The 27,499-nt window shown below is 37.1% G+C and overlaps 1 protein-coding gene and 1 long non-coding RNA gene across 5 annotated transcripts in view; both read left to right on the top strand.

The window, feature by feature from the left end:
- Positions 1-25,886, top strand: part of fam49a (family with sequence similarity 49 member A) — a 49,622-nt gene extending 23,736 nt beyond the window's left edge. For 2 of the 4 annotated variants that reach the window (XM_030128859.1, XM_030128860.1), the window contains exons 2-12: positions 3,945-4,000; positions 13,445-13,524; positions 16,402-16,523; positions 17,518-17,623; positions 18,119-18,255; positions 18,352-18,429; positions 18,624-18,740; positions 20,373-20,452; positions 20,727-20,853; positions 20,950-21,020; positions 23,187-25,886. In XM_030128859.1, the coding sequence (XP_029984719.1) occupies positions 13,452-13,524; positions 16,402-16,523; positions 17,518-17,623; positions 18,119-18,255; positions 18,352-18,429; positions 18,624-18,740; positions 20,373-20,452; positions 20,727-20,853; positions 20,950-21,020; positions 23,187-23,250 (975 nt within the window). In that variant the 5' untranslated portion in view covers positions 3,945-4,000; positions 13,445-13,451 and the 3' untranslated portion in view covers positions 23,251-25,886. Of the gene's footprint in view, positions 1-3,944; positions 4,001-13,012; positions 13,093-13,444; positions 13,525-16,401; positions 16,524-17,517; positions 17,624-18,118; positions 18,256-18,351; positions 18,430-18,623; positions 18,741-20,372; positions 20,453-20,726; positions 20,854-20,949; positions 21,021-23,186 lie in introns of all 4 variants that reach the window. The other 2 variants (XM_030128861.1, XM_030128862.1) reach the window with 1 other exon arrangement.
- A 356-nt stretch (positions 25,887-26,242) lies between these two features.
- Positions 26,243-27,466, top strand: LOC115414564 (uncharacterized). Its single transcript, XR_003934670.1, has 2 exons — positions 26,243-27,123; positions 27,188-27,466. It is a non-coding gene; the product is annotated as an uncharacterized LOC115414564 (long non-coding RNA).
- The last annotated feature ends 33 nt before the right edge of the window (positions 27,467-27,499 follow it).

Here is a 27,499-nt window from a genome sequence, read left to right as displayed (position 1 = left end):
ACAAAGGTATGATTGATGTCTATACCTCCGCGATGGTGGCAGTCATGGCGGGAGGCCTTATGTTAACAGGTTGTCCCTCCTATTCCGGTAAATATGACATGTCAACAACTAGTGGAAATTTTGTTAAATTTCAAAACAACTTTAAAAAACTTTTAAAAAAACAAACGAAAACCTTCACATAAATATGATACAATAAAATGATGAAGTGATGACCCTGTCAAGTACCCCAAAGGTTAGCTTCTGTTATTGATTACTTCAACCCCACCTTCAGAACTGTAATGTCAGTTTGATACTGAATTTGAATTTTGAATTTTTTACACTTTCTTTTTTTTTTACATGTTTTGTACTGCTACTTTGACCCAACTTCTTTGTAAAACCAGGTCAACTTACACCTGAATCCATGTCTTTAGGGCTTATTGTGTTTACATTGTCAGATAAAATGGTTAATACATTTTTCAATTGTTTTATTTGCATACTTATGTATATTTTGATATTGACGCAAGATTGCAGCTTTATAATTATTTTAAATGTTCAACTCTAGTTTTATGACATTTTTTCATGTTCTGACCCTGAAGAGTTGTTTAAAACCCCATATAACCACCTGATATTATTGTTTTTTTATTGGGTTATGTATATTTTTGGTTGTATAATCCGGCACTGCTAATAGATGTAAATACTTTTGCTTGCACCGCAACATTAATGCTAAAATTACCCACCATGCAGTGCTCTCATGCAGTGCCCATATACTGGTCTTTTGTCTGTCTCTCCCAGGATGATTTTCAGTTTTCTTTTTATCCAAATCAATCACTTGCAATAAAAAATGAAACAAAAATTAAAACAGTTTTCAGTGGACACCTTCCCCTTTTCTTAACAGAAAGTAACTAAAGAAGTATACATATGTGTGCATCTTCTCTGGGGCTACACTCTATCATATTTATGTGCTTCCCCTGTTTAACGGTCATCAGTGCTGTTGCCATGGAAATGGATAGCTCTCAGATACAGGCTTAGCGGTGGAGTGCGTGGTTGTGCACAACACAGACTGTTAATGCTGTTATGTAGAAGTGTGTCAAAGCAAAATGGACAAATGAGTGTGTGTCCCCATGTCACCTGAGTTTCAGGTGGATCTAACTTTAGTGGTAAAGATCAGAGTGAATGATGAGCAGAGAGTTCACATCTGTCCAGTGAATATCAATTAGAAACCTGGACCAAGTTAGAATGTTACAATGATGTTGTGCAGAAAACTTATTTTGTTTTTGCATCTGAAATAAGTGTGTTTGTATCACGATAACAATGAAATGTGATTTGTTGTGTAGTTCTACAAAGAAGTTTTATGCCGTCACTTGTCCTTTTCTCTGAGTTTAGCTAAATCTGTAACTGCATGTTGTCTGGAAAAACAGATTATTTGTAAAGAACTGTCAACTTTTGCTTATGTTCAAGCACATTCCTGCTCCAAACAATAGATTAGAGCAGTTTTTTTAATTTAATAATTTACCTTAGGCTCGTATCCTTATTAGTATTATTATGACTGTTATTCCTGTAGGGTCACTGGAAAATTCCATTGCGGTTCTCGATTGTTTCCTGAAAAACATGTTTATTTTGGCAGAACTTACACACATTTCCCTCTCTGTTTGGCTCCACCCCCTGCTGGGATGATTGACAGATTTACTGAACGTCTCATTGTGGAAATGATTGGCATATTTGCTGACTGTTGAGTCCAAACCGTGGCTTATTTACTGAATGACCTGCTCATTGTGATAGATAAATGCTAAGCTGGCTAAATAACTGACCCCTGTGAGGAAGGGTGGTGCCTGTGTTTTGCCTGGTTCCATATCTGCTGGCTGATTTTGTAATTAGATGTTCTGGGTAACTGGATTAATTCAGTGTGATCGTGTAAAGGAGTTGACATCTGTCTGTCTGTGAGGCTTGAAAATCAGGAAATGCAAAAACAGGAGAACCATAGTGAGAAGAAAAGGGAAAGATGTGTTAATCAGGAAGTGTAGAGAAGTAGAGTAGCTGGATGTTAAACTAGTGAAGTGAGTGTAAACTTGAAGTGTCTGCTCTCATCAGCACTCAGTCTGTGCTGTCCACATGGTGCTTTGGCACGTGTGTGAGTTTGAGAGGTCCAGAAGGCATATGTGAAGTGTGTGTGCGTCTGTGGACCTAAAGTAATAGTCCAGTTGTGTCACACACACACACACACACACACACATACATTCACATGCACGCACACACATATAAGGAGTGTGCCTAGTTCATACATACATACATACACACACGCGCGCACACACACACACACACACACACACTGCATCCCACTTCTTTTTTGCCCTGGTGCAGGTTGCACAGAGGAGGGGTGGGGGGTCAGGACAGAGCACTGTTTTATGTGACAGATGGTAATGAAGATGCTCTGCACGATATGTGTGTATGTGTGTGTCTTGGTTTGGACTTGATAGCTCACATCGCTGCTACACTGTTCATTATGTGTGGTGTGTAAGTCTGCACATGTCTGACTTTACTGACTTTACATGAGTAAGACTTTCTGAAGTGCTGATTCCAACACTCTGCCTTTGTGGATATGGATGAGTTTGTACCTATCCACATCCACATGAGACTTGAGTTTGCCACATGAGACTTTACTGGAAAATCTTAATCATCCACTGAACACCAATATTTAATTTTCAGTTGGCAAAATCCTACTTTTGGAAAACGTAGGTAGCTGCAGTGCTACATATTATTAACCGAAAACCCCCTCGTCGGTGCCAGAAATTCCAGTGAGTAGTGAGCTTTCTGTTTTTAGACATAAAAACATATAAAGTTACAAAACAACAGTACATGGCAGTACAAACAGTCAACCTCAACATCCCATGTAAATTTTGTACTTACATTATCAATACCTTTGTATTAATTAGTATACATCCAACATACAGTCCAAGGCAAAAACAATGTAAAGCTACATTCACACTGCAGCTAAAAGTGGCTCAAATCTGACATTTTTGCCCATGTATGACTCATATAAAATTTGTTATGACAGTCTAATCCTACCCAGTATACTTTAATATGTGGTCCTAAATTGGACACATATCTGCTGCTCTGAATTGCCGCTTTGGCCGTGTTTTATTTCATCCGACTTTTCACATCATTGAAATGTGACAGACATGACTGATTTTAACCATCCATGAAATATTGGATACTGGTCTTGAACAGTCTTGTTTGCGGTTTGCAATTCAAAGTCAGAAAGTAAGATATTCTTGATTTGTCCATAGGTAAGATGCAACTGAGCTCTAAATTTAATAAAATAAAAGAATCTAAATGGATCAGTAGTCAAGGTTTTAAAGGCTCCAATCATTTATAACCGTATGTGTCTCCCTTTGTTCTCCAAGTCCAGGTAAGCTGCTGCTTTCTCTTTACCAGGAACTCAAACTATGCCCAAAGTTGACGAATGATGAACTTCACTTAACATTTTAACACTTTTGACTAAATGTGTGACACATGTCACATGTGCCTGTGTTTGACAGAATGACAGTGCAATGTATTTATTTATCATCTGTTCTCAGTCCCGTAGGATGGTCCAGTGCTTCCCTGTGACCATTAGCAGCTGCAGCATGTCAAAGGATATTTAATACTCGACTGAACATGCAACAGACAAGAGGCTTAATCAGCTTTATTTTGGATATAACAGACCAGTGTAGATTTCACTGAATAATTCAGCAGTGTGCTATGAGATGAGGGAGGATTGTATTTGATTATTGTGTGTTTGCGACAAAAAAGGGAAGTTGGTGGAAAGCTGAAACTGTACCTGTGTGTGTTGCAGATGTGTGGCACATGCATAGGGAGCTTGGCTCACACATTTTTACAGCATGCTGGGTGATTGTTTTTGATTCAATGTTGCTGTATGTTGAAGTCTGATTCGATTGTCACACTGTCCTCTTTCTCTTTTGTTAAAGAGGCAAAGACAAAGTGGATGATATAGACAGAACCTCAACGTCCTCCATCAGAGAAGGTACGTGACACATACACAGAAGCACACACGGGCTTGTACAGTCTTGTTGGAGTAAGGCTACACTTTAAGCCGCCACTGATGCACATCAGCTCTGTGGTGTGGACGATTACAGCAGGGATTAGTCTATACTTGTTGTATTTAGCCTGAAACTTTCTCTTTCACAGCCTGCGTGTCCTCAGGGCTGGTAAAGGGAAATATTGTACTTTCAGTTAGGATTACTGCATATAGACTGGACAAAGGCTTCACAAGCTTCCTCCTGTCGGGTTTGCTGAAATAATGAGGTTTGATAATGCAGAAAGGGTTGTATGACCAGTATAGGTCATACCAGTAAGTAATGATTTTGTAATGTTTGTCATTTCAGAGTTACAGACAGGAAGAAAGGCAATTTACTTTTGGTGCTTAGATGCAGTTGTCTTTAATTATAAAGCACGAAATTACCTTCAGACTGAGGTTGTTTCACAAGCACATTTTTGCAGAAAGAGGAGTGTGTGAATATAGTTTGAGTATATAACATTAAAGAGGTAGGTATGCACAGATATAGAGGAGCAAGTCCTGTCCCACTGGACTCCATTTTAGAAAAAAACAAATGTATTACAAAGTGGAGAGACAAATAATTTTTTGATCCTTTGTGAAATATGCCATTATTTGTACTTGCAGCTTTTGTCAGGTTAAAGGAAAATTTGACAAGTCAGAAAAGTTGCAATTTGTTGTAAAACCCTTGAACCACCAGACTCTGTGAATATGTAGAAACAAACACTACACACCGGAACGTGACATCATCATGACATCCTCTCTTAACATTTTGTTTTGAGTCGCTGAAAATATCTTTGCAGCTTCATCATGACCAGACTTGTCGTGATTTCCCATTTTGGCGTTAGTGATGTGTATGACAAGCAATGAGAGGTGCAGTCCTTTGGGCTGTTTCACATGAATCTAGATGTTGCTTTATTATATTTACCACAAAGGACTTTTCTGACTTGTAAATTATATTTTAATTATATTTTATATAGACAAATACATGTGTAGTTGACGGCACACTTCATACAGGATCACCTTTGGCCACTATTTATATTTTTTCTTAAACATGACCCAGTGGGGCACAACTTATACCTCTATAGTATATGTATCTGTATCGCACATGAACACCTTTTAGACTGACATTCTTCATCAGGAACTAAAATAAAACACTTCATCAAGGACAGTAGCTAATACTTAGCTTTTATGTCCCATTAAAGGTTGTTTCATTAATTTTTGTAATTGAATTTGTGCTCATTGCAACAGTGTAACAAGGGCCTGGAACACTTCTGTAAAGGTCTGCTTTAATGCATTTGTTTCCCATTACTCACAAGTGGGAATAAGCAGCAACAAAACTAAAAGACATACATACAAAAGTATTGGCATCAGCTCTCATCCATATTATTCTAAGTATTGTATCGTATTTTGCCAGAATTTGGAGAGTGCAAACAAGGAGTAACATTGGTGGGTTTATTTGCTCATTAATATTTTCTATAATCTAATAATATATAACTCATAATCTTCATATTTGAGTGTGAATTTTTCAGGTTGTAGTGGAATTTGTCATTTGTAAGAAATGGGATTTAAACACCTTCAGGAGACACGTTACCAGCTTTTCAGAGCAAAGAATACCACTTATTGTTATTATTATTATTTTGAAGCCTCTTCTTGTATATTTAGTAGTATGTCATTATTCACATATGTATCAGTGGTTTATAACACATTTGTCTGTATTGTGACAGAATCAGAACACATATTTATCACTGCTTTACTTTAAAAGCAGACAGTAGGACCTGTCTATTTGATATGTTTTATAGATTTATATAAAGTCATGCAAATCTGTGGTTTGGTTTCACTAACATTTATTTCTTGTTCCAGGAATATGTGTTTCTTCCATATTATCTTGGTCATATTTGCACCTTCAGCACATTCTGCATGAAACTATGCCTTTTTATAGTATCGGTACTGCAGTATTTCCCTTTTAATTTAACCCATGTCAGCTGATAGAAAATACTATGGGACTGGGGAAAGTTTCCAGTAGTTTCTACACTTTCGGTTCAGATCATACAGAGACAAGTGCTTACAAAAGAGGAACTGAACAGGCAAAGTAAATTCCCTGTGTACTTTCTCCTTCCCTGTCTGCTATTAAGCCTGAAGGGGAGAGACAGACGTGTACCAGACCAACCATGTTGTGATTATGCGAAGCTCAACACACACACAAGTTATCAGTTTGATTCCAGCGGAGCTCAGTAGAAAATGAAATGATATGGAGTGGTTGTTCACAGGTTTATCCTCTACAAGTCATATTCAGAGACTCTAGCAGTAGCTCTATGTACACATTACTACTGCTGTTGTGAGGGAATTACACAAGATTGCAAGTTGAAGTCAGGCCCCTCTCTTGAGTTTTTTGGGGGGGTTTTCAGGTGTAATGCTCATGCTCTCTTAGGCCATTTGCTCTTTTTTGTCAAGGCAGGTGTTGGAAGTTGATAATAGCCTTCAAATTTCCGTCGCTTTACGAGCAGAGTTGTTCACTAAAGCTAAGCAGCATGTGACCTGTGAAACCCAGATTAGGAGAACAGGTTTTTTTTTTTTTTCTGCGATACTATGGGAAATACCTTTGAAATATGAGGGCAAGATCAAAATGACTCAGTGAAATAACAGCAATGAAATGTGTTTGGTAAATAGGGGTTACTATAGCTAATATGGTGACCATATGTCATACAGCCCCAACAACTTAAGCAGGACCGGAACTTATGGATCATTATGCATGTATGCATAGATTTACTTTTTTTTTAACCCCTTGCATATTGTACTTAGTTAACATAATGAAGCTGATACAGAACATTTTGTGCTTAGCTGCACTCAGACTAAAACAGCCCTCATGATGTCACCATGCATGGCTTCATGTTTCCCTCTTACTGTACATTCCTCGAGGGGATATGTGGTTATATTTACGCAGATCTGCCTGTTTGTTTCATGTCCACCTTGTTTTGTTCACGAGGAACAGGGAATATTAAAATAAGGCTGCTGCAGCTTGTGGTTAAGCTCAGATGTTGACTGAGTTGCTCGAACTACAGTTGAACGTTTATTTTACCTGGTCTGGGGAGTGGGTCAGAAATATAATTGCTGAAAAACTAGTTTTACTTGGCATTTCATTAAAACTGTCTTTGAAGACTTAAGTTTTATCTGCCCTCCTCTCAGATTTATAAAGCTGGAGTTTCATTCACATCCTCTATCTGCACTCCCCCTTTTTATTGTTAGTTTTATATTCAATTTGACATTTATTGATGAATTACCTATAGATGGTATTTATTATTTTGACCTAGATGTTTAGTCCAGTCACACAGTTACACACTGTTATTTTCAGATACACATAGTACAGTAGATTTTCAATGTGAAACAAAAGTCTAGCAAAACTAGGATTAAACTGACTAGACTCTCCCCTCTGGACTCATTCGGAAGTGTAAAATCTTAGGGCCACCACTGGAGCTGAATGTTTTCATTATCGATTAACCCATCATTTACTTTATAAATTAATCAGTTAGCTGTTTGGAGTGTGAAATTTCATGAAATTATTGGTCAGTCTTTCCCAGTGCCTCAAATGTGTTGTGTGGTCCACAGCCCAAAGAAAAAAATATTAAAATTTAAGAAGCTGGAGTCATAAAAATGTGACTTTTTTTCTCAAATTTACTCGTAAACAATGTGTTGATTCACAAAATAATCCTATAATATAAAAGGGAAATGGATTCGGTGTGTGTCTTTGTGTCTTGGGCATCCCACAAAATCCGCAAAGAACTGACTGCTGCAGTTTGACATACTTTTGTATTTTTGGCCAAAGACTAGTGAAAATGGCAAGTTGATAGGACCAATATTTTGGGAGATATTAATAATTTTGGAATACAATGGCCTCCCAATGGCCAGTCACGTTGCTATGCCCAGAATCATAGGATCATCATTGAAGTGGGCTACCTAGCAGAGGTTATTCAACTGAAAACACCAAGAAAGTAAAGGAATGAGCTGTATCAGACGATCTAGAACTCGTGGTTTCCCATGGGTCAATGCGCTATTTAACTATTAATTTGATTGTTGACAACTAATCAATCAATAGAATAATTGTAGCAGATGATACTTGTTGAACCAGTATCTCGAGGGAAATTCTAGAGGAACTTGCTTCATGGATCACAATTTATAAAGTCGAACCATCTTGAAGCCAATTTTAAAATTAAAACTGGATGATCCTTTTTAATTGGAGTTTATCACAAAATAATATAATGTATGTCTGATCAGAATTTTTGCTTTTTACACTACTGGATTGTTTTATTTTTGTCTGTAGTTTATGCTGGGAGTCCTGGTGGTGCTTATATTTTTGTGTTGAGATGGTGCATGTAAAGTTATGGCTTGCATCTTCCTCAAAATGTGGCAAGTTTTACACCGGAAAGACATTTGCCTGCCAGCGCCGCATGTAGATCTCCATCAAACATCATTTACGTATATGAATAAGAACTTAATCAAATCTCCATCTATCTAAGATATATTAATGGAGAACACAGTGTTCCTCCCTGTTTCCTTTTTTCTCACCACATAATTTATTGTCTTGTTGTCATGTTTCCCTCAGAAAAACACATACCATCATAAACCCGGCTGTCACTTGATCATGTTTTGTCGTCACTAAGAGCAGCATAGCTTTATTTTTTTCTCCCTTGTCCTTTTTGTTGTAGAGCCCTGGAGTTATTTATTTATTTGTTCTAAGACTTGATGACAAAAATAATGCAGAGGCTGCTGCTGCTGCTGCACATGTACTAACACGAAGCCATTACAGTCCAGCTTTAAGTAATATCAAACCTGCACTGCCCCCTCCTGGTACCACCCTGTAACCTGTTTGAATATGGCAGCATGGAAGCAGCAATCCTACACGTTATAGGTTTTGTAAAACTTCCAGAGTCAAAGCTGTTACTGTAGAAACTGTACAGATGAAACTGTCAGTTGTGTATGAATTTATGAGCAGCGTGAGATGAAGAATGAATACACTGATAGAAAATAGACGGTAGCTCGCTTGAGGCTGTGCAGAGAAATGCAGTGTGATTATCATGTGCATGCTGCTGAACAGTGTCTCTTTTGTTGTCACTTCACACTATGACTGAAGTAAAAGGAAGTTGGATGTGTGCATGAGTCTGAGGGAGAGACATGCATATTGTTGCCCTTGGACAGTTTGAAGTGGGCTATAAATGAATCTGTAGCTACATGTTTCACACATGTACTTTCCACTGTGAACCTATTTGATGAATGCATACCATTTTCTTAATAACCTCCAGGTACAACTTTTCCCACCCTCAGGAATGAATCTAAGCTAAACTATTCTCAGTTGAACCTCCATGACATACTGCAGTATTTTCCCTTTTACCGTAATCCATATCTCATTTTCTGCTACTGTAAATTTAAGCCGACTGTGATTACAGAGTTTGTGACCACCCTCCAAGGCTGAGGAGGGCCAGACTCTCCCCTGGAAATTGCTACCTACCTTCTGCCTCTTGCCTCTGGTAGAAAGCTTCATAGAGTGAAACTGCCATTTATGACGGCATGTTTTATCAAAGTTAGGGCAGAGAGGAGCAGGAAAACCAGCAAGGAGCCTCAGCAGCTGTGTCCATGGAGGACAAGGAGTCTGCTTTCTGGTCTTCTTTGTTTGACCATATGAATAAATACATGTAAGAGAACAATGTGGATACAACAAAGTAATTTCCACTTGGAAAAAATTCATGAAATTCCCTAAGTCTTGGTGTAGCCGGTATGTGAGATACTTGTACGCCTTGTTTTTCTTCTTTTTTGTTGTCTTTCTGTAAAACACACCACAGCCGAACATCTGCCAAGACCAATAGTCCATTCTTCCTCATGTATCACAATATTATTAAACCACAAACAAACCTCAAATTGTGGCCTGTGTTTCCTCCTTCAGATGGTGCCAGTTGGTCGCTAGTTTTACTGTTTTAGCTTTAATTGTTGCTAAGGTTTAAGTAAGCTTGGATCTCTCCACTGTTCCAGATTCCAGATTGTCCTTTTTTTTGTGGATCTTCTTCAAGATTTAAGGTTCCCTACCCTTCCACCAACATGCATAACAAGTCTGTGCTGTAGTTTTTGCATAATCCTGTTGAAATACACTAAACCTTCATGGTGAGCATAGTAATGGGCCAGTATAAAACTTAATGGCATGTTGTTTTAATCCAATCATCTGAATTTTGGGCCTTGAAATGACTTATTGGTACAGCAAGCAGGGTTTTTCCTGCATAGAAATTTTCTAGTTGACCACCATCATCAAATTGTATGCCACTTCCAACAATATCTTCATGGAAAACACAATATTACAATATATTTATCTTTGCAGTCCTTGGGTTTCTTAAATTTGTGACTACATTTGCAACATTACAATAATATCATTCACTGGTAATGCTACTCCCAAACAGAAATGTTATGACTTCAATACCTCCAATAACTAATGTAATAAAATAATCAGTATATTTGTCACCTGACTCGCCTTCCTGAAGAGATTTTAACATTAGCACGATTACAAGGATATTATTGTTTTCTTCCTTCAGTTGTAAAAGGCATTTTCTTGAGTCAGTCATTACCACTTCTGACCTCATTTTGAGCCAAGAAAAACTCTGAAAATCTAACATGTGAATATATTTACCTCTACCAGGAGGTATTGTGATCACTTTGCTTTGTGTGCATGCATGCGTGCATGTTTGTTTGTTTGTTTGTTTGTTAGTTAACAAGATAACTCAAAAAGTTAAGGATGGATTTTCATGAAATTTTCAGGAAATGTTGATACTGGCACATGGAAAGAATTATTACATTTTGGTGGTGATCGGGGGGGCAGATCTGTCTTGGCGGAGGTCTGGGCTCTCCAAGGGCTTTTTTTGTTACATGTATGAATCCAAATTTTCCCAACAGATGACGCATACCTTATAAAATGAGCATCATGATAACACAGTGTGATTTATTTTGAGGAGTCATTTCATTTTATCACAAGTGTGTTTTCTCTTCTGCTCCTCTACAGAGTCTCAAGTTAATGTCATATTTAGAAAGTTACAGTACCTTCAGTTTCACTGTCATATGTGCTGTGTACATCGGGAATATTTGTATTGGTGAAGATATAGACCCCTGATTCTATCAACACAAATACCCTCAAATATGGAAAGGGCATGATGCCAAATTGTACATGATTTGGATTGTCAGAGATAATTTACATCGACCTCTTCTGTTAGCCTCATAGGATAAGTGCCTAAGTCATATTTTTGGCCAAATTGTGATATATACATAACTTTACTGTCCTAACACTGCAGATTAATTTTATACGGATATATATATATATATATATATATATATATATATATATATATATATATATATATACACACACACAGGGTGGGGAAGTAAAATTTGCAATATTTTGAGGCAGGGATTGAAAGACAGTGTATGACCAATTAGTTTATTGAAAGTCATGACAATTTATTTGCCACAAGAAAATTTACATAATAGAAAATGTTTTTATTCTGTGTCCTCCTTCTTTCTCAATAACTGCCTTCACACGCTTCCTGAAACTTGCGCAAATGTTCCTCAAATATTCGGGTGACAACTTCTCCCATTCTTCTTTAATAGTATCTTCCAGACTTTCTCGTAATAGTTTTGCTCATAGTCATTCTCTTCTTTACATTATAAACAGTCTTTATGGACGCTCCAACTATTTTTGAAATCTCCTTTGGTGTGACAAGTGCATTCAGCAAATCACACACTCTTTGACGTTTGCTTTCCTGATTACTCATATGGGCAAAAGTTTCTGAAAAGGTATGGATAATAATGTTAGGTATGATTATGACATCAATATATGTTTGGTTTCAAAACAATTGACGTAGTGCCTGCTGAGAAAAAACAACTAAATGTTCATTGTAAATTTTGCTTCCCCACCCTATATATACATATATATATATATATATATATATATATATATACATACACACACACACAGTACAGGCCAAAAGTTTGGACACACCTTCTCATTCTTCGCATTTTCTTTATTTTCATGACTATTTACATTGTAGATTCTCACTGAAGGCATCAAAACTATGAATGAACACATGTGGAATTATGTACTTAACAAAAAAGTGTGAAATAACTGAAAACATCTCTTATATTCTAGTTTCTTCAAAGTAGCCACCCTTTGCTGTGATGACTGCCTTGCACACCCTTGGCATTCTCTAGATGAGCATCAAGAGGTAGAGGTAGTTTTGTTAAGTACATAATTCCACATGTGTTCATTCATAGTTTTGATGCCTTCAGTGAGAATCTACAATGTAAATAGTCATGAAAATAAAGAAAATGCAAAGAATGAGAAGGTGTGTCCAAACTTTTGTGTGTGTATATATATATATATATATATATACACACACATATATATATATATATATATATAACCTTTGTTTAAACTCAGAGGCCTATTGAGGAATCAACCTCATTTACAATACAGCCAAGATAAAACATTTGAAACACAATGGACATATTGGAAATACGAAAAAAGTAAAATTGACACAGATGAATTCAAATCAGAGGTCTACTTAAAAACAGGAGCAGCTGGAGGTAAAATACGATGCAATTATGGATTTACATTGTCCTAATGATAAAAGTGAATATGATGAAAGTGAGATATTGCAATTTGGCCAAAAATGTGGCTTAGGCAAATATGCTATGAGGCTAATCATTTATGTCTTAAATGGCATTCTTAAAGTTCTTAAAATCAGGAGACACATGGTTAAACTTTAGTTTGCTTTAACTTGTGGTTTGCTTTTTTTTTTTGCAGGTTTATACATACAAGATCATTGACACACACTGTACAATATTCAGTCATCTTTGGAAGATAGAAGTTTCTGTTACTGAAAAAACACAATGAATGATTATTTAAGTGCATTTATGTGTCTGTGTTTTTTACCACTATATTTTGACCATCAGGTTTGCTGGGATGGGTAACCTGCTAAAAGTCCTAACAAGGGAAATAGAGAACTATCCACACTTTTTCCTGGACTTTGAAAGTAAGTGTGGCAGAGGAGCTGAACAAAATCAGACAAGACGGAGAAGGAGCTTTTGGGGGGAGGGGGAAGGAGGGAAAGGTGTACCGGCTCAGCTGTTTCCTCTCTGTCAGCAGGTCTTTGCTTCCGATGTCGATGCCATGAAGGAGTCTGCTTTCACTCCTCTTTCCTCTTCGCATTTTTCTCCTTTTTTTTACTCCCTTTTTTCCTTCCATTCGGTCATGATCTGCTTCAGCTCTGGTCTGCCATTGCTCCCATCTTTGTTCGAATAACTTTATTTATTTGATGAGTCTTTAACATCACATCATTCTTTTCTTTCCTTCTCTCTTTTGCCTTTTTTTTCCTTCTCTTGCAGAAACCAAATGGGGAATCTGTTAAAAGTGCTCACTTGCACCGAGCTCGATCAGGGGCCAAACTTTTTCCTTGACTTTGAAAGTGAGCATGGCTTATGCCTGTCCTTCTGCTAAGCTGATCCCCTCCTCTATATCCCAAATTCATTTTTCCTATAACCTCTGTTTCTCTGGCCAAGGGTCAATCCATTCAACTATTCAACTGTGAGCCTTTGTCCTTTCAATTTCTAATGTGGACTCTGAAGCCTGTTGTTATGAGTCATGATTGATTTGAGTATAGTAGTAAAGAGAAGTTCCATTCACTCCATGCCATGTTGAATAAAAATGGAGTTAACCCTTGACCTTTGCTGTTTACTAGCTTGTCTGCATGAAACCCCCTCCCCCCCATATGTGTACTGAGAAATGTGACAATAAATGTTTACTAATATTAATCAGAACACTTGTGCAAAGTTTAACCCATCAAGACTGGATTCTTACCTTTTAAGACTCAATTGAATAGTTTTGTGTTCTTATTTTGAGACAAGATTTGCATTTTGTACCTATTAATTGTTTGTGTATTTTTGCCTTTTAAAGTGGATGTGACAGTTATGTATGTAGTAGCCTACATGCGATATTTGTACAGTTAAAACTTGAAGCACAATTTGCATGTTTTTACCTTTATTGTTTGCATGGTTTACCATTAGATTAGACTGAACTTTATTAATCCCTTGGCCAAGGCCCTCTGGGAAATTGGGGTTCCAGCAGCAACATAGCACAATATGTATAGAACAGAATTAGCATACAGGAAAAATAAGAATAAAAAGAAAATAAGAAACTAATGACAATAACTATAAAAACAGTAGTGATAAATGTTAATAATATAAATACCGTCTAAAATTGGATGCAACATTTGCATGGTTTACAAGTAAACCATGCAAAGGTATGCAACATTTGCATATTTTTGCGTTTAGGACTGAATGTGAAGTTTGCATCATGCAAACGTGTGTGTTTTAGCTTTTAAAACCAGATGCAAAGTTAGTGTGTTTTTTGCTTGTAGTACAATGGCATGATTGTACCTTTATGACTAAATGTGACATATGTGTGAATTTTTTTTTTTTTTTTTTTTTTTACAATTCTGGTAAATTCTCAGACACTGCTTTCGAACAATCCTTATGTCTTGATGGGTTAACATATTTAAATCACTGTAGTTTTTTTTACATTCTGTTAGAAAATGTTCATCACATGCCAAATCCTACTTAAAGCAGTAAAATATGAAATGAGTTAAATGACTCGTCTGCTGTCTAGTTTTCACACAGAGGAGACAAATTATTGTTTTTTACACACACCAAATAAATCTGCTTTGGCCTTCTTTTTAAACCTCCTGCAGGAAAGAAAACAATACGCCTCCATAGTGGCATTTCAGCTGCTCTCACAATGTACCCAACCTCAGGCTGTGTTTATTCAGCAAAGAGGAAACGATGGGAGTGGAAAAGGTTTTGAAATGCAAAACAGACCCCAGACACAGAGTTTTAATGTCAGTAATGCTCTATATTTAGAGGTGGCTGTAGTATTCAAAGCTGGCTTTTTAAAGTCTTATTTTCCTGCACAAACACATCAGCTCGCATGCTATTAAAATATTTTCTAAAAACTGCAGCGAGCAAACCTGTCGACATTAATAGATGCATTGAAGATCTGGTAAATTTGTCAACTTGCAGTTCACTTTAATTCAGACAATAAAAATGGAATAATACACAATCATTTATAGTTAAACCTTTAATATTATCAAGTCCAAATACTGTATTGTGGTGGAACATTTTCTACATGTACACTGTGCATTCATTGCCATCAGGTTCCTATACAGTCAGTACTGATGCCTCGAAATGCTCTTATAGGATAGGATAGGATAGGATAGGATATGATGTTACATTATGTGGCAGCACATGATTTCTGTATTTTTCTTCAAATTGAGAAATTTTATGAAGATAAAAATTTAGATCTTAGCTCTAAAGTTCTTATCAGAGTCCTTGTAGTATTGTGACTCTTCTCAAAATTACTGTTTTTACATAATTTTTTCCTCATATTTTATGACATTTTATGGCTTTCTGATAATATTATTGTTAGAAGATTTTTTCCCATGTCTTAGTATTGCATTTTTAATCACAACAATAATGATAATGATAATAAAGCCTTTTTTCCACTTTTTTTCTAGAAATACTATAACTATTCTCATATTCTCATAATACTATGACATTTTTGTTGCAATATAATTACCAATCTCCAAACATTGTAACTCAGTTCCTGATTCCTGATTAGCTTTTTAAAATTTTTTCTCTCCCCTCAACGTAACCCAAATCCTCCATCATTAATATATAATACATTATGAACATGTTATTATAAAAATGGTTTAGATCCATTCAGTCTACAGCAGAGTGTGTTCAGGATTCTTATCGGATCTATCGACTGCAATGCTCCTTATGAGCATGTTTGCATTTCACTTTATGGACACCTGAGGCAGCGAGTGTTGGCGGCTGACTGTAAATGAAACCTGAATATGTGAATAAACTGTATGTGCTAAAAGCTGAAAGTGTTTAATGACATGACATTGACCCGCACAGTCAATGAGCTGAACGTTTTTGTCTTCGTGCTGTAATCTGCATGGTCTGAAGAAACAAAGACATTTAAAAAAAAAAAAAAAAGATTTAAGTAAATTTTTAGGGACAAAAATATTCAGCTGATTTCTTTTTACTAAAGCCATTTCACATCAGTGGAATCACAACAATATACTACACCAAAATGTTTAATCATTCAGTGAAATTATTTAGAAAATAATTCCAGAGTATACATAAATGATTGTGAAAAGGCAAGAATTCCCTGTTGTGAAATGTGTCATTATCTTAGGAAGTTGTAGCTTCAGTATGCGTATGTGCTTTTGTGCAGATGTGTGTAGTCTATGTGTGTACTCATTTGTATGTTTGTGTGGCAGATGCACAGCCAACAGAGGCAGAGCGGGACGTTTGGAACCAGGTGAACTCGGTTCTACAGGACTCTGAGAGCATCCTGTCTGGTCTGCAGGCGTACAAAGGAGCTGGTCAGGAAATCAGAGATGTGAGGAATATGTACACAAAACTGGCACACTAACACTGTGCATATACACTGGTACCTTGACTTATAAGTTTTTCGAGATGTGAGCCGTCGCTTGGTCGATTTTTTTTTTTTTTTTTTTTTTGCTTTGAGTTGTGAGATCTGAGTTTCAAACGAGCTTCAGATATGCCGCCACTAGTTGTCGTAGCCAATAAAAAGACAAATGTTGGAGGACAGCTAGTAGGTATTCTGATGATGGATCCTCCATGTCTCTGCTCACCACGGCGTCTTGAGGACTACTGACGGGTTCCTCCTGTCAACCCCATTTTTAAATATCCTACCGGGTGGCTCTTTCATCCCTCTGCATAGGCTCCCTGTGGCTTTGGAAAATTAAGAATGAGTATTTGATTTAAATTTATTGTATTGCATTTATTTTAGTTTCTTAGTTTTTTAAATGTAATTCGAAATTTGTAGATTATGGTGATATTAGGTAGTACCAGTATTGTCTCCTGCTGCACAACAAAGACCAGTCATTGTCCAGAGTGGAGGTGCTGAAATGCTTTGCCCCGTGTCTGGAAGAGGTGAAAAGAGGTCATCCAGGACACGTCAAATATGTCTACATATGTCAGTTTGCGTTGGAGATGAGTTCAATATAAGTTACACATAGGTCCAAAGAATATTACTCATAGGTTAGAAATAAGTTTTGGATACACTCGACACTATCTTTGTGTATTTCATATTATGGGGCTGGAACAGATTAATGGCATTTCAGTTAATTTCAATGGGGAAAACTGATTTGATATACGAGCAAATTTAGTCACAAGCTCAGTCATGGAACGAATTTAACTCTTAAGTCAAGTTACCACTGTATTTCTGTCATGCCTTTTGAGGTTTTAATGATAATCATCCTCATTCTGTTAATTGAGGATCATCAAATGTGGGCAGGTTTTGTGTTCTAAACCAGCTTTAGGACATTGCTGCTGTTGTGGATGTTTTCCTGAATGTTTGTCCTTTCCAGGCCATCCAAAACCCCAATGACCTGATGCATCAGGAGCGAGCGTGGAACTCTGTCTGCCCACTCGTCATCAAACTCAAGACCTTTTACTGCTTCTCTCTCCGACTAGGTACAGAATGACTTGTGTCAGGTTTTTGCATCTCCTGTAGGATGTGTCTCAACTCAAACGGGTTCACTAGACTTTGATCAGACAGGTTTTATCTAATTAACTGAGTTGTACATGGCCGAATAGACTTGAGGCTTCCGCAGAGTCGGGTGTACTATGTGTGTACTGTGAGCAGCGTGGACTCTGCACGGTCTGTCCACAGACATTTGAATTTTCATAGTCGAGCGTACCAATTTCCTACATTTACATCATCCTACATTGTGTGACACAGAGTACATGTACGAGGTGTCTGCGGAGTCATAAAAATTTAGCTTTGTACGGACGTGTCTGGCAGATGTCCACTTTGGGTCCGTATTGAGTCCGCCTCGAGCACGCACAGACGTCCGTGGAGTCAAGTACACCCGACTCTGTGGGGGCCCTAAATGTGACCAGGAAGTGATTTCCAGGGTCTCTGTAGAAGGCTGATACTTGACATTCTGTTTCTGTGTCCGTGTACAGAGGAAGCTCTTCACAGTTTGTTGAAGTCCCTGACATGTCCTCCCTACACACCCACTCAACACCTGGAGAAGGAGCAGGCGCTGGCCAAACAGTTTGCTGAGATCCTTCATTTCACTCTGCGCTTCGATGAGCTCAAGGTCAGCTGCAAACACTGAGCAGTTCAACACAGCTGTTCTCACACTCGTCTGAAATGAATCAGTGACGGTGATTTTGTTTTTTGTTTTTTTCTCCAGATGAGAATTCCTGCCATCCAGAACGACTTCAGCTACTACAGAAGAACCATCAGTCGAAACCGGATAAACAACATGAATGTGAGATATAGTATTAATCTTTTATATGTAGGTACACTGTAGTTTATTTGTTTCTACAGTGTGTTTGATATTCTTTTGTTTGTCACTGTAGTGTTTACAGTGTAAAAAAATTTACCAAGAAAGCTAGTGCTTCATTCTCAAAATAAATAAATAAATTGCTCCATTGTTGATGCCTCTTATATCTCTGTTTACAGCTGGACATCGAAAATGAAGTCAACAATGAGATGGCCAACCGGATGTCTCTGTTCTATGCTGAGGCCACTCCTATGCTGAAAACACTCAGCAATGCAACCACAAACTTTGTGACAGAGGTGAGCGAGAATCTGACAAATGTACAACAATTTTCGTGGGGTTTTTTGTTGTTTTTTTTAGGAGAACGTTTTTACTGTGGTTTCTGAATTTTCCTTCGGGAGCCAGTAGTGTGCAATTTAATTGTTGTCAGCTTTTTGGAGCAATCATATTTGGACAAAGTGCCAAAGTTCCAAGTGCATGAGGGGTCAGGGTAGTCTTTGAGGTATCATGGATGAGCTAATGCTAAATGCTAACTGACTGACTGTAAAAGGGAAAACTTCAATCAAGCACCGTGTAACAAAGGCTTGTTAGTGGAAACTGTTAACCACGACTACAGTGGAGCTGTCAGGCAGGAAGAATGACATTTATTAAATAAACAGAAACTCAAAAAGTCCAACTCGGCACTTGAGTGAGTAAGGCATGCTGACCTGTCAATCAAAGCCTGACATGGCAGACATAGTTTCCATTTGACCTGAGATCTGATTAATAGAGGAAAAATTCAATGATGGACCAGATCATTCAGATTAGAGGGTTCAAATGGAATAAATGAGACCAGAATGAGTCCTGGAAAATATTACTTGCTTCAATTCAGTGGAAGTCTATTGCCGCGTTTCCACTACGTGGAACCGGCTCGACTCGGCTCAGCTTGACTCGACTCGGGTACCAGGTCCTATTCCTGGAGACCGTTTCCTTTATAGGATATTACCGACTTCACAGTACCTGGACGTCATACCGATGCAGCGTGTTACTGTGTCGTCTGTTCAGAAAGTTGCTGATAAAGTCGCTTGTTGCGTGTTGTCTCGTCAAGCTCATGCTGTATTTTTATGTCTGAATCTCTTCGACAAACCATGGTGTAGTTTTGCGGGCTGACATCATGAGGATTAACCTACCGCTATATTTACTGTCAACTTCTGCATCTGTTTTCTGTAAAACGGCAGGTCACAGAGACAACTGTCTGACCAATCAGTGGTCTGCAGTGTTTACACATCACGTTTTAGTATCTGGTCCCCAGTACTGGAACCTCGGTGGAGGTGATACCAAAAAACTAGTACCAGGTACCAGATTTGAGGTCCTTTTTCGTAATGGAAATGCAAAAAGGCAGAGTCAAGTCGAGTCAAGTCGAGCCAATACCATGTAGTGGAAACGCGCGGCATATGAGAGCCAAGACTTCTTGGAGACCACCCAGTGGCCACCAGTGGTATTACAGCTTTAAGACACTTATGCATTGGCTTCATTTTAGAGCCGAGTCCTTGGTTGTATGTGTAAACACTAAGACTTTGGAATGATTCACAGATAATACATTTGAACTGACCAAATCAGCATGTTCATTCTTTTCAAAGTCCAACACTTTTACTCACTTTTCCTCCCTCTTTATGCAATCCAGATGTCTTCCAAACTCTGTATCTCAGATTTGACTGTGCACTTTAAACTGTTTTAGTTTTGTCAGACATTTTGTTTTTACTTTGCAAATGTTATACTAATATTATGCTCATTAAAAAAGTATACCATCATTTAACTTGACGAGGCAATAGGAATGTGTTACATTAAGCATCAGTCAGCTGATTTGTAACTTTAGAAATCAAAACACTGATGTGTGTTGATATCTATACTCTGGTTTTATTTAATATTTGTCTCATCTGTGTCTTGTGCAGAACAAGACTCTTCCACTGGAGAATACGACAGACTGTCTCAGCACCATGGCCAGCGTCTGTAAAGTCATGCTGGAGACACCGTGAGTTCTACATAAACATCTGCACACGCATATGCACATACATACACAATGAGGAAGGGTCTCCTAGGCCCTTACCATCCATATACAGTAAATACTAATGGTGAGTCTTTGAAAGTTTTTCAGAATAGACCACATCTCATCTGTCTCTGGGGTTGCAGACAAACTTCATATTTTGATGGATATTTATGTTGATACTGATTTAAAACAGTTTTTGTCGCTCTGATTTTTCAATTTTTTTTTCTTTTTTATTCATTCCCTCTGTTTCTCTCTGTAGAGAATATTCGAGCCGTTTTAGCAGCGAGGACACACTCTTGTTTTGTATGAGGGTCATGGTTGGTGTCATCATCCTGTACGACCATGTCCACCCCAACGGCGCCTTCAACAAATCCTCCAAGATAGACGTAAGAGACACACACAAGTAGAATACAAAAGAACTCGAAAAAAGGAGCAGAAGCACTGGTGATGGTATTCTCTCTTACTCTGACTTTTCTTTTTAGATGAAAGGCTGCATAAAAGTCCTGAAGGACCAGCCAGCAGACAACGTAGAAGGCCTCCTGAATGCCCTCAAGTGCGTATGAACACCAAGATTTGTATTCTGTGTGTAGCACACCGGAACATGCAGGAGTAGTTCTTTGTTGATTTTCCAGTACAGGATTATGATTTAGAGAACAATGACCAGCCGTCTCGTTCTCTAATTAGTAAAACCTTCAAGTCTCACACCGTCCAGCTAGAGGAAAAATCACATATTCTAATGTTTTTTTCAGACTTTTACACCACTTTGATAACACCATGCACTTCACACATCATTCTTTTAGCTTTAGCTATTTTAAGCTAAGGCATTGTCACAACATTCATTACTATCAAAAGTTGTATGAATTTTTTCCCTAAAGTCTTGTATTGCTGATGGAGATTCAGGCCACTGTGCAAAGTCTTCTCCATCCCATTCTCAGTGGGGTTCAGGCCTGTCCAATCCATGAGTGTAAATGATGTCTCATGCTCCTGAACCACTCTGTCACAATCTGATCCTGATGAATCCTGGTGTTATCATCTGGGAATATGTCTGAATGATCAGCAAAGAAAACTCCACTGATGTTCAGACCTGGTCACTCTGTATATTCAGGTTCAGCTGACCTCATTTTATGGACACATAACATTGTTGAACCTTGACCTGACCGACTGAAACAAGCCCAGATCATAACACAGTTTTACCATAGACATAGATCAGACATATATTCATGAGACACAACAAGATGTTAAGGAGGGGTAAGGCCACATGTCACTCTTCACACCAAAAAAGTAATATTAAAAAATCTGAAATATATAAAATTCTCAGTTTACAAAATTCTCTTAATTAGATAGAAGATACTAAAAAAAACAGAACCCTATATACTGTGTTGAGTAAATGTAGTATAACTCAGCTGTGACCACAAACACTAGTGTTGTGGATTCTGGAGGTTCACAGTCAGTCCTGTGACAGAAAATAAATGTTTTCTTTAATTTCCACTGTGGGTACTGTTTTTCCCCCACCTACATTTACCTGAAGTCCACAGTGGTGTTCAGGTGTGTCTTTGTGAACAGATTTGATAGTGCACTTTGGGCAAGTTAAAGCTGCTTATGGTTTCATCACCAATTTTTCATCAAATCTGTAAAACTCGAGTTATAGCCTTAGTATCATGAATCCGTAAGTCTTTCCATGATTACGCACCTGAATCTCTTCCCTCATGGTGAACAATTTCAAAATGTATATCACTATAAACAATCCATTTGTTTCCAAACAGAGCCAGTAGGTCACTCTGGCATTTTCAGAAATTTTTTGTGACGTGCATTCTGGGAAGCAGAGCTCCACGCAGCCGCAGTAGTAAAAGGCAATGAAACCATTTCCGTTTTTGTTGCCACTGCAGCCATAATGCAGCTGCGTGGAGCACCGCTTCCCGCAAAGCACGTCGCGACAAATTTCGGAAAATGCCAGAGTGACCTACTGGCTCTGTTTGTAAACAGGTAGATTGTTTATGGTGGAGTACACTTCGAAATTGTTCACTGTGAGGGAATAGATTCAGGTGCGTAGTCATGGAAAGACTTACAGATTTGTGATACTTAGGCTAGGACTCAGGTTTTGCAGATTTGATGAAAAATTGGCGATGAACGTCATATGGAGCTTTAAATCATTACTTTCATCCACTTCTACCGCAGTTATTTGGTGAGAATTAGGCTGATTTCCACTACTCTTGATAGATTGCTTTAATCATTTCTCAATCAATCAGTCAAATTTTGTTTATATAGTGCCACATCATGACAAAAGTTATCTCATGACACTTTATATTTAGAGCTGGTCTAAACCAGACTCTTGATAAACCAATTCACAGACACCAACAGAATCCTCCAGGAGCAAACACTTGGTGACAGTGGTGAGGAAAAAGTACCTTTAACAGTTAAAGAGAGAGAGATTGGGGGGAATGAGGGGACACACATGGATGCACAGTAAACGGAACTATAGCTGTTGAAAGCTAGAGTTGCTGTTGCTAGTTTAACTACCAATAACTAGTACAAATACCCATAAACACTAACAGGAGTACTCCAAATACAAGTACTGAAGTGTACTGGCTGTGTTTGTTTTTATAAGTATGTGTCTCCCCATCAACACTTTTTCTGGTTTATTGCTTCATGTTAACTTGCGGTGCTGACTAAATCTGTGTCCATGGTAACTAATAATAAAACCTTCTCTGCTTCTCCTCAGATTCACCACAAAACACCTGAACGACGAGTCAACTCCCAAAAACATCCGGACGATGCTCCAGTAATGTTTGTTCTTTTTTGTTTTTTTTGTTTTTTTATATATATAAATCAATATGAAGAGGATCAGTGTTGTGACCTCAAATAAGATGTATATGTTTACATTATTTAAAGACTCGATGTTAATACTTGTGTGTATTTGCATAGTCATTCCCTCCAAGTTATCGAACCCTGCATAAGGTCTACCTTCTACTTTGCAAAAAAGAAAAAGGAAAAAAAAAAAGCATATCACATGACTTGCCTCTACTGATAACAGCTGTCAAAGCACAAATGATGGATACCAGTCGCCTTATATCACAGAGCTTCGCAAGGAGCACATGGAAATAATCCACTCAGACAAAGAGCAAAATGTCCTTCTGCCATTTAATCTCATCAGTCTTTTATCTGCCAATGAATTTTGAGCTTAGAGATCTAAGCTGGGGTTTTGTTGTTTTTCTCAGATTTGTGACACATTTTAAGATCAGCATAAAAAAACGTTAAGATGGACATTTCTAGTGCAGTGAAAGGCTATATATTGAAAGCATAACCTGATAAGGGATTGAATAGTTTGGTGTTTTGCTTCCCGTATTTGATGGTCAGCTGTTCTACTTCTTTAGTTTCTTTTTTTTTTTTTTTGTTCACGCTCCAAACTGATGCACCTGTTGAAATAAATCCACTGTGAACATAAAACTGAACTTTGCACAGTCAGTGTGTCAAAGTGTGCTTAAATGAAGAGGTGATGATGAATCGAACGCAGTGTGAATCAACCCTCCATTTGTTTATTGAATCATTTCGTGATGCTCTGAATGATGGTTGTGTCATTTCCCATGTTTTAAGTGACTTTTCTCTTAATCTGTTTGGCTTTTGTACTCAAATGTTCTTTGAAGAAAAGCAAAAAAAAAGTTTCATTCTGAATAAATGACATCTGTTTCTTAAAAGAATAAGACATGTTTTAAATGACCTTCTGTTCCCGAAGACTTTGACTTTTTTTAAAATCCCATTTAACAGTCTGTTCTACAGCAGTTAGTAAAAGTAAGTAAAATCAAGTCACTTTTCAAAATATGTCATAAATTTGATATATTTTCAATAATGCAGCAGTGGAAACTGTACTTTAAGTGGGCTGTAACTGTTCAATGTTGAGCCGATTTGCCTTTGATTTCTAGTGTACGTAATAATTGTCACATATCAGAGACTTTACAGTTAACATACTGTGACATATAAGTAAATCTGCTTTTTCTACTTGTATCATATGATGGACATTCATCATGTACCATCTTCAAACTTGTTAAAAATTCCCAAAGGTTCAGACAATCATGTCTTGAGTGACTGTGATAATGTATGTGGATTTCAATTAATGTCATTTGCAAAGGTCAATGGTTAAATAATAGTTGTAGTGAAGGATGAGCAGAGAAATCCAAAGTGAATTAAATATTTTTATTTAATTAAAAAAAATGATTAAGTGGGTCTGCATTTTCTAAATGGTTGGTGCTAGGATAGATCAGTTGGAGGGAAGCTCTGCTCTGCTGTGAAGGGTTGTTTCTCTGAGGCTGGGATTGCTTCATTAGCTGTATTTCTATAAAATGTCTAGCAAATTTTCAGTGAAGTTTTCAAAAGTCGCAAAAATTAAAATGTGATTTATTTGCATTTCATAAACTGGTTTAGAGTGAATGATGAAGGCTAGGCTTGATCATTCACTGGCTCTAATAGACAAAGTAGAAGAAGCAGAGAATTCTGTTTTCGATCTAAAATGACATCTTTTCACAGAAATAATCTGGACCAGATATGTTTTCACACTTTATAAGAATAATTAGGAGGACGCAGCAAACAGCAGCTTTATGCATCAAAGGTATTTTTGTTGAAAAAAGAAAAAAAGGTGTTTCCATTTCTTCTAGGTGCATTTACTCTTTTGTTAAAAAAAAAAAAAAAAAAATCAAAAGGGTGAATGCACAGAACACAACCTTTCAAAAAAAAAAAAAACTTACAAAAAAATATCTTCCAAATCATGTCAGTCTTTTCATTTTCTGGCGTACATTGCGTACATGTTGTCTTTGATTTTAGTAGCAATGAAATATAAGATTAAATGTTCTGGTTTTTTTGTTTGTTTTTTTCTCTATACTGCTAAATTTAGCTGAAGTTAGCTAGTGGGCTAATCACTAGCTGTGTTCAGACTAACACATTTATTTTAGAAGAAATAATTTGACTGTTGTGTTTTATTCCATTAAACACCAAAGACAACAATTTATTTAAAGTTGGAAAATTTTGTTTCAAAATACATGTGACGGGGAAATGTTCTTATTAGTAGTAGTATTTTAACATTCAGCACGAATCAGGGTTGCAGCGCAACTTAGGGCTGTGGCATGTATGCTAATAATGTTAGTACACTATTCGCTAAATATTTCATGTAAGTGGTCTCACTTTTAAGACACTTGATGCAGAGACCAATCTTTATTCTTCAGTATTTTGTACATGTGGACATGCAACACACATCCAAACTGACCTTCTGCTTTTAACCCACACACTGCAGACAGACTAGGAGCAGTGGGCCACCATGTCAGGGCAGCATGGGAGGCAAATGGGGGATAAGGGCCTTGCTCAAGGGCACATTAGCCTACAGTTTCTCTGCCCATCCAGGGAATTCTTCAACTCTAAGCCACGGCTGCTACCAGTGATTAAGTAATACAAAACAAAAGTCAGATAATTGCACTGCAAAAATCAAAATCTTATCAAATGTATTTTTCTCATTTCTAGTCAAAATATCTCATCACACTTAAAATAAGACATAATCACCTAAAGAGTAACTTGTGAGATATAAGAACTTATTTTTAGACAATAGATCTTGAAAATTTTATTTCAAAAAATCTTACCAAGAAAATTTTCACTTGTTCTATTGGCAGATTTTTTTTTTTTTTTGCTTGATAAAGAAAAAAAATCTTGAATCAAGCAAAAAAAATCTGCTAATGGAACAAGTGAAAATTATCTTGGTAAGATTTCTTGAAATACAATTTTCAAGGTCTATTGTCTAAAAATAAGTTCTTATATCTCGCTGAAAAGTTACTCTTTAGGTGATTATGTCTTATTTTATGTGTGATGAGATATTTTGACTAGAAATGAGAAAAATACACGTGGTAAGATTTAGATTCTTGCAGTGTGTGATTTCACTGTCTTGACTGAAACCACAAATGGTTCTTTTTACCACCCAAAAGGATTGGTTTGCAAAACACATAGAAAGGTGACTCCATTACTATACAGCTTTATCCAGCTGACAGAAAAAAACTGCACCTTATCAAAATTAGTGAAAGGAAAAGCAGCAAAATTACACAATTTAAAAACTATAACTCTTAAATTTTGACATTTTTGCATGAAAACAGTACTGAACAGCATTACACAATATTTCAGTAGCCCGCTGTAAATGCTGATGTTGTTACCTTTGAAAAAAAGTAAATATAACTGTAGTAAAATGAAAACTATTTTCACCCAAAAAAATTGATCATCAAAAATTCCTGCGAAGTTTTAGCCGTTAAAAACAAATCAGAGCAGACGTCCCTCCACTATCATTAGCATCAACTTTACTAAATTCACCTCAATCTGTGGTTTATCTTGTAAAACATCATTTTGCATAAGCTGAAAAATATTTTCTGTCAAGGCAATTTACACTTATTCATTTTTCTCCACAAGCAATATATATTTATATACACATACAGACTCCTGCCTATTGAAGTGCATTCACATTAACATTCATTCAGTTGCCTTTCATTAATATGCTGTTTATAATTGGATCTAATATTTGGTGTTTTGTTTAGTAATATATATTTTTGCGGTATATAATATATGTGAGCCATATTTTGATGTTTTATTTGCAGCAACTGAATACTGCAGTCAGATGAGACTTAAAGTGTGTGTGTGTATGTGTGTGTGTGTGTATATATATATATATATATATATATATATATACACACACACACACAGTCTCTGAGAACTGAGACTAAAGTGGTTTTCACAATAAAACCACAGATTCTGTCATGATTGATGTACACTCCTATCTTTGCCTGACATATGCTACTGTGTTTTAAATTCATCATGTTTTGAAATATTGATATAAAAATCAGCTTGTTGTGTCTAAAACTGACTGGTATTTTATTTTTGGAGCCCTGACTCACTGGTTCTATTAATGGCCTTGGCTTTGTACTGCAAACTGAATGGGATGTGTGGATTGGATAATAAAGGTGGTCATTTCTTATTCAGAAACAGTATGAGGTGGTTTTATTGTTTATGATGCAG

This window comes from Sphaeramia orbicularis, chromosome 24 (assembly GCF_902148855.1).
Source record: "Sphaeramia orbicularis chromosome 24, fSphaOr1.1, whole genome shotgun sequence".
Classification (NCBI taxonomy): Eukaryota; Metazoa; Chordata; class Actinopteri; order Kurtiformes; family Apogonidae; genus Sphaeramia; species Sphaeramia orbicularis.
The sequence above is the reverse complement of the archived record's forward strand: the minus strand, read 5'-3'. Positions and strand labels throughout refer to the sequence as shown.